Source organism: Hemicordylus capensis, chromosome 3 (assembly GCF_027244095.1).
Source record: "Hemicordylus capensis ecotype Gifberg chromosome 3, rHemCap1.1.pri, whole genome shotgun sequence".
NCBI lineage: Eukaryota > Metazoa > Chordata > Lepidosauria > Squamata > Cordylidae > Hemicordylus > Hemicordylus capensis.
Window position 1 is genome coordinate 7,481,288 of NC_069659.1, and position 11,151 is coordinate 7,492,438.

Below are 11,151 nucleotides of genomic sequence, written 5' to 3' on the forward strand. Positions count from 1 at the left end.
GGACTAAGCATGACTGGAAGCCCTGTGGGAATATTTCCAAGTAAAAATGCATAGGAGGGTGCTGTATGGCAGTTTGAGAGGATAGAAGATGAAAAGATGAAGAAGAGGGAACAAACCCAAAGAGTGGCCTTGTGGAATGTGCTCCCTGCAGAGATACGATCCTCCCCATCTCTGGCAATTAAAAAAAAAAACACTTTAAAAACCCATCTGTTCACCCAAGCTTTCTTAGCTTCCTAAATTTTTAGGTTTTAATTTTTGATTTATTTTTAAATTGTTAAATTGTTTTTAGTTTGTGTATGTGTTTTTAACTTGTTTTTATGCTATTGTTAACCGCCCAGAGATGAAAGTTTGGGGTGGTGTACAAATTTGATAAATTAATTAAATAAATAATAAATAAAATTAGTTAATATAGTTAAATGCAAGGCTGAACCAAGCTAACGCCATCTTATACACTCTTTGTGAACTAGGCCAGGGTTTTGTGATCAGAATGCCTGTGTCAGCTGGCTCTGTTCTTCCTCAAACCGCCTGTTGTTCTAACCTGAGTTTATCAGTAATCTGCTATTTACTGCCTGCCTCCCATGGCCTCACTCTACTGCACACAGGCATGGGGTGACACCCAGATAACCGTTTGCTATGTAACAACAAACTGTGTAACGATTTAGGGCCCTAACAAAGACTGTGCTGTGATTTTCAAGGATGTGTATGATGATAGATCTCTGGGGCCTATCTGTCAGGAGTGGTGGCTTGTTGTCTGTGCTAGGGAGCTTGGGAAGCCAGCGTGGTGTAGTGGTTAGAGTGCTGGACTAGGACTGGGGAGACCCCAGTTCAAATCCCCATTCAGCCATGAAACTAGCTGGGTGACTCTGGGCCAGTCACGTCTCTCTCAGCCTAACCTACTTCACAGGGTTGTTGTGAGGAGAAACCTAAGTATGTAGTACACCACTCTGGGCTCCTTGGAGAAAGAGCGGGATATAAAATAATAATAATAATAATAATAATAATAATAATGTAATAATAATAATAATAATAAAATATGCTTCGAATGTGAACTCCTGTATAAATGCTTTGTCTGGACTCCATCTGGGGTGCGTCTTGTCTTTTGGGAACGATCCCCTTGACAGTTGCTTTGTTACTCTGCAGAGTTAATAAAGCTTTTGAACAAAGAAGTCTCCTCTTGGAATGTTTGAGAATTGGCGATCAGCTAATAGAAGTAGAAATAACCCGTTGTCAGTTATCAAACTTGCCCTTAGTTAGAAGCTGTTGGATCTTCCCAGCTGTGCCGTCATCATGGCCTTACTAGGCTCTGGCTTCACCTTGCCCTTAGTTAGAAGGTTTAGGCTCCACCCAGGTATGTAGGTAATAATACTCTATTTACACATGGAAGAAGGCGATTATACCCAGTGATTAACAACTTGACACTTTAAAACTGTGTGAGAAAGATCTACTAGCAGGTTTTTCTCAGTATTGAAGCTGTTCTCACGACCAGCCTAGCCCAGACTAGGATAGCCCAGGATAGGTTTGGCTGGTCTTGAGAAGGGCCAGGATCCCTGCAGATCCTGACTCCTCTGTGCAGCCTAACCCTTTAAAGAAGCCTGGCTGTTTGTGCTCACACCCTTAACCCAGCAGCTGGGTATTGTGTGTGTTGTGGGATACGGCTGGCCAGAACGATGGGTTCTGGCCGGAGATCCTTCCTTCGTGGAGCGTGTAATGTGTGGGAATATGGGAGGTGTGCCAAAGGCAGATTTCTTGGCCATTTGGGGGAAGGTACATTAAAAGCAGCCTCCCTCACCCCGGCACGCCCTGCCCGCACATGCCTGGTGATTGTGAGAATCGCCTCATTGCCTGTTGTAGTGGACAGCTGATTGAAAGTGTTGACTCATTGCGTGATAGCTGTGAAAAAGACTAATTCCAGGCTAGGAATAATGAGGAAGGGGATTGAAACTAAAAATGCTAGTATTAGAATGCCCTTATACAAATCTATGGTGCAGCCACATCTGGAGTACTGCCTACAACTTTGGTCACCTTATCTTAAGGAGCATATTTTAGAACTGGAAAAGGTGCAGAAGGTGGCAACCAAAATGATCAGAGGCCTAGAGCACCTTCCTTATGAGGCTAGGCTACAGCATCTGGGGCTTATTACCTTGGAAAAGAGGCGAATAAGGGGAGACATGATCAAGGTGTATAAAATTATTCATGGACTGGAGAGGGTGGACAGAGAGAAATTTTCCTTCCTCTCTTACAACACTAGAACCAGGGGCCACCTATGAAATTGAAGGTCGGGAAATTTAGGACTGACAAGAGGAAGTACTTTTTTACACAGCGCATGATTAATCTATGGAATTCTTTGCTATGGGTTGTGGTGATGGCCACCAGTTTGGTTGGCTTTAAAAGAGGCTTTGACAGATTCATGTTGGACACGTCTATCAATGGCTACTAGTCAGGGGGCTGTGGTCCACCTCCAGCCTCAGAGGCATGATGCCTTTGAATCCCAGTTGCAGGGGAGCAACAGCAGTAGAGAGGGTATGCACATACCTCTTGCCTGTGGGCTCCCCAGATGCATCTGGTGGGCCACTGCATGTAATAGGATCCTGGCCTGCATGGGCCCTGTGCCTGTTCCAGCAGGGCTGTTCTTAGGTACGGAGAGAAACTTTGCATAAAAATCTCCTCTTGGACAAGGCAATTTAGGATATGTCACCCAGGGTCCACATTCCAGAGACCCACACAGAAGTGTATTCACAGTCAACAAAAAGAAAGCAAAGACTGTGGAACAGTAATATTCATTAATTAATTTGAACCAATTATGCAGATTTGTACATAACAGAGACACAAAATCACATCTGCCAACACTGGTTCCCAAGATACTACAAAAGCAACAAAGGTAAAAGCAAATGGAATCAAACGAAGAAATCTTAGGTTTCATATTTCACACAAATGAGAAAGATTCCGAGGCTTGTCTGAAGTTTCATGTTTATGATTTATAAAGGTGTGAGTTGGCGCATGTGCAATAAGGAATTGCTTTCTCCTGAAGATCTTTCCACACTGCAAGCATGGTTTCTATGATGTATAAGAAGTTAATCATTCCAGCTGAAGATCTTGCCACACACAAAGCAATTTAAATGGGTTCTCCCCAGTGTGGATTCTATGATGCTTAGTAAAGGATTCAATCCTGCTGAACCTCTGTCCAAATTCCAAACACGTATGTGATTTCTACCCAGTATGTGTTCTAAGGTGTAAACTAAGAGTGTCATTCCTGCTAAGGCTCTTTCCACACTCTGAGAATTCATATGCTTTCTTTCCAGGGTGGGCTCTATGATGTCATTTAAGATGTCCACCCTGACTGAAGCTATTTCCACATTCCGAGAATTCATATGGTTTCTCCCCAGTGTGGGTTCTGTGGTGTAATGAAAGGTATCTTCCACTTCTAAAGCTCTTTCTACACTGCAAACATTCATATGGCTTTTCCCCAGTGTGAGTTCTACAGTGTGATGCAAGATTTGTACTCTGGCTGAAGCTCTTTCCACACTGCAAGCATTCATGTGGCTTCTCCCCAGTGTGGGTTCTATGATGGTTTTTAAGATCTCCACTCTGGCTGAAGCTCTTCCCACACTCCAAGCATTCATATGGTTTAGCTCCCGAGTGGGTTCTTTGGTGAGAAGTAAGAGCTCCAATGCTCCTGAAGCTCTTTCCACACTCAGTGCATTTATATGGTTTCTCTCCAGTGTGGGTTCTATGGTGTAATGTAAGATGTCCACTCTGGCTGAACCTCTTCCCACACTCCAAGCATTCATATGGTTTCTCCCCAGTGTGGGTTCTATGGTGTGATGTAAGATGTCCACTCCGGCTGAACTTCTTTCCACACTCCAAGCATTCATATGGTTTTTCCCCAGTGTGTGTTCTATGGTGTAGTGTAAGAGCTTCCCTTATGCTGAAGCTCTTTCCGCACTCCAAGCATTCATATGGTTTCTCCCCAGTGTGGGTTCTAAGGTGTAATGTAAGATCTCCACTCCGGCTGAAGCTCTTTCCACACTCCAAGCATTTATATGGTTTCTCCCCAGTGTGGGTTCTATGATGTTGTTTAAGATGTCCACTCTGGCTGAAGCTCTTCCCACACTCCAAGCATTCATATGGTTTCTCCCCAGTGTGGCTTCTATGGTGTAATGTAAGAAGTCCATTCTGGCTGAACCTCTTCCCACATTCCAAGCATTCATATGGTTTCTCTCCAGTGTGGGTTCTATTGTGTACTGTAAGAGCTTCCCTTACGCTGAAGCTCTTTCCACACTCCAAGCATTCATATGGTTTCTCCCCAGTGTGATTTCTATGGTGTAATGTAAGATGCCCACTGTCCCTAAATCTCTTCCCACAGTCAAAGCATTCATATGGTTTCTCTCCAGTGTGGGTTCTATGGTGTAATGTAAGATGCCCACTCTGGCTGAACCTCTTTCCACACTCCAAGCATTCATATGGTTTCTCCCCAGTGTGGGTTCTATGGTGTAATGTAAGATGTCCACTCTGGCTGAACCTCTTTCCACACTCCAAACATTCATATGGTTTCTCCCCAGTGTGGGTTCTATGATGTTTTTTAAGATGTCCACTCTGGCTGAAGCTCTTTCCGCACACAGAGCATTTATGTGTCTTCTCCCCAGTGAAGGTTCTATGGTGCAGAGTAAGAGCTTCACCCCTGCTGAAGCCATTTCCACACTCCAAGCTCTCACATTGTTTCTCCTCTGTGTGCATTTCCCACTGAGGTTCAAAGCTTGGCTCAAGACTCAAGCCTTTCCTATGAGGAGGGCACAGGCTTTTCTCTCTTCCTTGATTCATTATGTTTTGGATTTCATGCTGAACAGCAGGTGATCCACTCCTGCTCTTCCCTTCTGCTCCAGGTTTTAGTCTCTTCTGGTTTCTCTTTTTCCGTCTGTGACCTCCTAACAATCCTCTCCTGGGTTTCCCCCCATTTTTCATCTTCCAACTGTCATGTGCTGCAGTGAAAAGAGAAAACTGGTCAGAGCCTAGAATAGGAAAGGATATCTTCTTAGAAGAAATGGTGGAAATGCAAAGAAGAAGTTGCCAGATCCCCATCCCTATATTTGATGGCTTTTCTGGAGTTAGAGGACATAAATCTGAATTCTGTCTGTGGGCTGAAGATGCTTCTTTGGAAAAGAAGAAAGTGTGCTATAACTCAGCCAGCATGGTGTAGTGGCTAGAGTGTGGGACTAGGACAGGGGAGACCCGAGTTCAAATCCCCATTCAGCCATGAAACTAGCTGGGTGACTCTGGGCCAGTCACTTCTCTCTCAACCTAACCTACTTCACAGGGTTGTTGTGAGGAGAAACCTAAGTATGTAGTACACTGCTCTGGGCTCCTTGGAGAAAGAGCAGGATATAAAATGTAAAAATAAATTAAAAAATAAAAATAAACTCTCACTTGCCAAACAATGAAATTGTCATTCTTTTGACTAAATCATGTTTTGAGTAATCAAAATTATTACTGGGAGTAGTCAGTAAGAGGGGATGTGAGTACTAACATAATCTTTTGCTTTAACATTAATTGTTCTTTGTTTATGTTTCAGGGTGATGATTTTCTGTGGAATGAGTGACATCATGGAAGAAGACACACAAGTAAGAAGAAAATATTTCCCCTTCTCTTTGGCTATTAAACCTCCTAATGGTATTGCTCCATATTTTATGGCATCTTTATGGCCAGGGCTGAAAAATGGTGGCCCAGTTCACCAGCTGGACAAGGTTTTTACTAGTCAGATGACTTCTTGAGATATGGCAGTGCACTTGCTATCGGGAAGAAGCTACACTAGCCTGCCATATTGTATAAGCACACTGACTGATGATAATACATTATTATATTCCACTCTAGACGCAACTCTTTCTCACACACTTACACACAGTGCTCTTTGGACCTGACTTCCAGGCAGAGGTCCAGTTCTCTATGCCTCCAAGTTCCTGCTAACTGAGCAGACACCTTTTAAAGTGGTGATTCTATTAGATTAAGCAGAGGGAGAGGAACTGGTCTATCCAGCCTCAGCACAGCATCATGCCATTGGCTGTTGGTGGCATTTGCCTTATATTTATTTTTAGATTGACAGCCCTGAGGACAGGGGCCCATCTTATTTATGTATTATTTATTTTCTCTGTAAACCGCTTTGGAAACATGTGTTGAAAAGCAGTATTTAACTATTTGTTGTGGTTGCAGTAACCCAAATAAAATGTTAACTTGATTTCTGGAAAGTGTGCTTTCAGAAGTTGGTTGATGAGCAGTATATAAGTATCGGTAGTAGTAGTAGTAGCAGGTCCTGGCTCCAGGTACTCCTTCCTCTAACACCAGAAATATGGATGGAAAGAAGTGCATTTTTACAATTCTAGTCCATTCACAAAACTGGATTTTTACTTTCTTTCATTTCACATTGATGTATAAAGAAAAGCATATAGCTTAGTATCAGAACAACCAGAACTTGTGAAATACTGAATAAGATGCTTTCCGCTGACCTGCACATACCACATTTTGAATGGACAATGCCACTCAAATCAGCTGAATGCATTACTTTTTACACCAGAATATGATCAGGAAAAGGCTGAAACATTATTGGGGGGGAGGGTAGTATTTTAGAAGAAATTCTGAATCAGACACTCACTGACCTGAAGATAATTTTGTATGGAAAGTCCAACCAGCCACTCTCTCCTCTGCTTTGAGCCCTGAAGAGAGAGCAAAAGCAAGTGGAGGAGGGGAGAGGGAGTCAGTCCTTCCTCCCCATAAGACATCCAAGCATGCAGATGATCTTCCCTGAACTAAGAAATCATCCCCTAAGGGAGATGAATTACAGCAGATAGTGCTCACCTGTAATCAGTCACCATCAAAATGGAAAATGAGACTTAATGGAGAGTGAAACTTCAGAGTTGTTGGAGAGCCAGAAACAAAGACATGTGCAGGTGTGTGTGTGACAAGGAGGGAACAAGAAGGGCGAGTGTCCCAAGCTGGCTGCCTCTGCACCAAGTCTTACTAGTAGCCTCTTACCAGCTTCCTCTTGGGGGGTCCACACCAAGAGCAGCCACCACTTGCCCCTCCTCAGCCCTCCTGTCCCTCCCCTGGTGGCGCTGGACAGAGGACGGGCATAGTGCTATCTAGCTGCTGCCTCTAAGAGCCAGCGGCCCGTGCTGTGAGCCATCATGCTCGTACGGGATAGAGGTGTGCTGTCCATCTCAGAATCACAAACAGGCAGGAGAGGTGTGTGGCGATGGTGAGGACTGGGAAGCATGCTGGTTTCTGGATTTCATAGTGCCTTTCTCCTCACCACCACAGCGTCCGAGGGGGGAAATTGGCTCTCCCGCTCTGACTGCAGCAAGATCCTATTGGAAGTGGCGATAGGCATGCATGTGCCCTGACACCATTATCAAGGTGCACGTTTTCCCGTCACCAGTTTCAATGCCAGAGCAGGAGAATTGGTTCTTCTCTTGCTTCCACAAGAGAATCATTTTTCCCACTCTGGCTGCAGCAAGACCCAATGCGTCAGCAGCGGCAGGAAGGCGGCAGTGGAGGCAGGAAAAGGAGGCATGAGCAGCAGTGTGGGGAGAGACTGCAGGGCCAGGGTGGATTTGAAACAGCTGCGCAGAGGGGTAGAGTTTTGTTTGTGGGCATGCAGCTGAGCACCTTAGAGGGAACACAGGTGCCGAAGGAGAGGGATGCGCTAACTCAAGCACCAGGAGGAGGAGGGGACTGCTCTGTTCAGCTGGTTCTACTCCAGCCAGAAGCCCAGTAAGAAAGCAGCAGCAGTGGAGGAGCTGCTCACTGGAGAACCCCACTCTGTGTCTGGTTGAGCATAATTTTTCACTCATCTCAGAGTAGTACTCAAGTGGATTTCAGCAGCTCTGCTTATATATACCATAGAATCAGCTGGGTTTCGAACAGAAAGTACCACAAGAACTGAGATGGGGTTTTTTTTATGCATAGCGTTGGCCATTCGCTAATGGTCAACTGACAGTGAGATCATGTAAACCAAATATACAAACAATGCAAGCCAGCAATTCATACTTTTTGAATACAAAGAAATGTTGTAAAGTAAAGTGTGCCATCAAGTCGATTTCGACTCCTGGCGCACACAGAGTACTGTGGTTTTCTTTGGTAGAATACAGGAGGAGTTTACCATTGTCTCCTCCCATGTAGTGTGAGATGATGCCCTTCAGCATCTTCTTCCTGCTGTATAGCTGCTTCTTGATATAGGAGTTTCCCATAGTGTGGGAAACATACCAGCAGGGATTCAAACTGGCAACCTTCTGCTTGTTAGTCAAGCATTTCCCTGCTGCGCCACTTAAGGTGGTCCTCCTAAAGCAATATTGACCAATAACTGATTATTTTATAATACTGACTTTCTAATTAAGATGAGTGGTATTTTAGTATTAGAAGTCACCCAAATAATTCCCTTGGGAGGCCAGGACTTTTAGAGATGTTCATGAGCCAGTTCGGGACATCCTCTGGGTTAGGGTTAAGCAGTGATCCAGTGCCAGCATTCGTTCGAGCCGGCTAGACAGGGCGGGGAGCGGTTCCCTTAAAGATCTGGTAAGGAGCTCCTTGCCGGCTCTTCCTGGCTCTACTGCTTTTCTGGGCATGGTGCCTGCCTCCCAACCCGCTGAGCAGGGCTCTGGCACTGTTCCCTGCAGCCTCTGCCCTGCATCAGCACACACATGTCCAGCATGCAGGCGCACTGGACATGTGTGTACTGACACTGTGGGTAGGCTGCAGGGAACGGAAATGCAGTCCTGCGTGGTTGGTTTGGGAGCAGGCAGCATGCCCAGAAAAGCAGCAGGGCGGGGACTAGCAGGTAAGGAACTGCTCACCGGCTCCTTAATTCCACTTCCTATCCGGCCAGCCGGTGCTTCTCTAAAGATTTTCCCCTATCCAACCCCAGCACAGCATCCCTCCCGTGGCTGTTGCTGGTGTCTACACAGACAAGGACACATGTGGAAAAGGCCTAGGGATCATTAGGAAAGGGACTGAAAATAAAATGGCTACTATTATAAAGCCATATTTACATATTTATATCCCGCCCAGAATTTATGTCTCTGAGCAGCTCACAATAATATACAAATTACAACAAAATAAACAGGATAAAGTCACAATAATTTAAAATTAAACAATGTTAAAAACTATCCAAACAGCATCTAATTAAAAGCCTGAGTGAACAGATGTTCCTTGCCTTTTTGAAAGTTGCCAGAGATGGGGAGGCCCAGGGAGCGCGCCTCAGGGCAGCAACAAGAAAGGCAGGCCCCATAGGATTCTCCCACTCCGCCCCCCTTGCCTCCTCCTCCCACTCTTAAAGACTCCACTTTCAGCTGCAGAACTCTTATCTTTTCATTCCCCAGGAGAAATCTGGAGTTGTGGGCTTGGAAAGTGTGAGGAAACTTACCTGTAAAAGCGTTAACCCCCAGTTTGCAGCTCACTATTATCTATTTATCTAAAGCGGCTTTGGCCTCACTCACTCACTGACATAAACTCCCAGACCTATGCCCGAAAGATAGAACCATCTTCCACTGAAAAGCTTGGAGCATCAAACCTCATAGAAGTAGGAATTGCTAGAATCACAGAGAGGGAGATAAGAGTTTCTGATTGGAGGAATGCTTGCAAATTGCAACCCCCTGCACTAATATATATACCTCGGATGTGATCTCCAAACATGCCCATTTAATTTTGGGGCTTCAAGCTAGCAGGCAGGTAAGCATGTCACCACAGAAGACAAAGGAGCCAAAGTGTTAAGTTCTGCCTCGGGAAAGCATTGCTTCTCAACAGCGGATCACTGTGCATGACTCTATCATTTCATGGACTTCTATCTATGGGAAGGTGATGCGTTTGGGGCAGAAAATACAACCAAGGAAGCCTGGAGCTTTCCCACCCAGAGCTGCCTGCTCTCGGGGCATATGATGGCCGAAGCCACTTGGAATTACACTTGCGGCATGAGGGAGGCAGCCCCTCCCCTCTCTAGGCTTTTTGTGTGTGCAGGTTCACATTGCATGCCTCTGTGTTTCCCTTCTACCCAAGGGAGGAAGGGAGCCTGTGTGAGAGAGAGAGGGCGCGCTCCATGGGCGCGCTCCCTTAAGCAAGCAGACAAATGTTGTTCAAAAAGGTCAATTTGAGCATACACAGAGGTTTTGCGGACGACAACTTGCAAAGAGTTTGCTTCCTGAACACTGGTTTTTTCCACTCGCCTCACACCTAGGCAAGGCAGCTCTTATGTTCAGGACTCTGCGGCAGTGCCTCCCTCTACTTGCCCCGGGGCATTTTCAGGACAACTCTCTTAGAACCCAGAAATACAACAAGCTGAGCTGGAATTCGGAAGGATCACTTGAAAATATCATTTGCAAGGAGAAACTTTCCCCTTTCTGTAGCTCAAGACTCGCTGGTTGCTGAGAGCAATTGGGGAGAACCTGGGCTTGGAGGGCAGAGCTCTTGCAAGTCCTCCCTCCCGCCCCCGCCGATGGTGCTGGCTGTGCTCCTCACCGCAATGCCGAGACACTTTTCCCTGCAAGAGCAGCTGCAGCAAGACTGCACCACCCTCCCCAGGGTGCGCATGCTGTCCTCTTACCTTCCTCTTTAGGCAAAGCGGGGTCAGTGCACGTGCAAAGGACGTGCAACGTTTCCTGCAGCGCTGCTGACTTCTTGCACCGACCTCCAGATCCAAGGGAGGGAAACTCCTGCTCTTCCTTCGCAGCCGGCTTCTGCTGCTGCCGCCGCCGCCGCCGCCGCCCCTTTGCTTCCTCTCCCTCCTCTCCACCCCGCCACCCTGTTGCTGCTTCCAATGCAACACCTTATTACACGTGCAATGCACAGGATCGGACGCTCATGTCTTCCTGCTCCTATAGCCACTCAGGCCCCATGGGGTCCACCGCGCCCCACCCCCGGCCTCCAGCGCCTCCTTCTGATTGGCTCATTCCTTCTGTGGGCCTCTCTCTCATTGGCTAAGCCATAAATGAGAGGGGTGGGGTGGGGAGGGGAAGGGACTAGGGACAGAGTGGAGGGTGGGGGAGGAGCAGGGATGATGATGATGCATGCAGCAAAATGAAGATTTCCTGGCCGCAAAACAAACAAGCCGCTGGGCACTGGATCCTCTCATCTGCTTCTGAGGACAAGGAGAGAAGCTGGGGGCGGGGGCAGTCC

General features: G+C 46.3%; 1 protein-coding gene across 4 annotated transcripts; it reads right to left on the reverse strand.

Annotated features, from left to right (window-relative positions):
* Positions 1–2,766: 2,766 nt before the first annotated feature.
* LOC128349596 (zinc finger protein 883-like) lies at positions 2,767–10,878 on the reverse strand. 4 transcript variants are annotated; one of them, XM_053306162.1, is made up of 3 exons: positions 10,580–10,878; positions 6,645–6,701; positions 2,767–4,976 (listed from the first exon to the last, which is right to left on the reverse strand). In XM_053306162.1, exon 3 carries the CDS (start codon positions 4,957–4,959, stop codon positions 3,316–3,318), a length of 1,644 nt encoding a protein of 547 aa, XP_053162137.1. In that variant the 5' UTR covers positions 4,960–4,976; positions 6,645–6,701; positions 10,580–10,878; the 3' UTR covers positions 2,767–3,315. The 4 variants fall into 4 exon arrangements, with proteins under 4 accessions (XP_053162137.1, XP_053162138.1, XP_053162136.1 ...); XM_053306163.1 differs by lacking the exon at positions 10,580–10,878 and adding an exon at positions 9,407–9,789; XM_053306161.1 differs by lacking the exon at positions 6,645–6,701.
* Between the last annotated feature and the right edge of the window lie 273 nt (positions 10,879–11,151).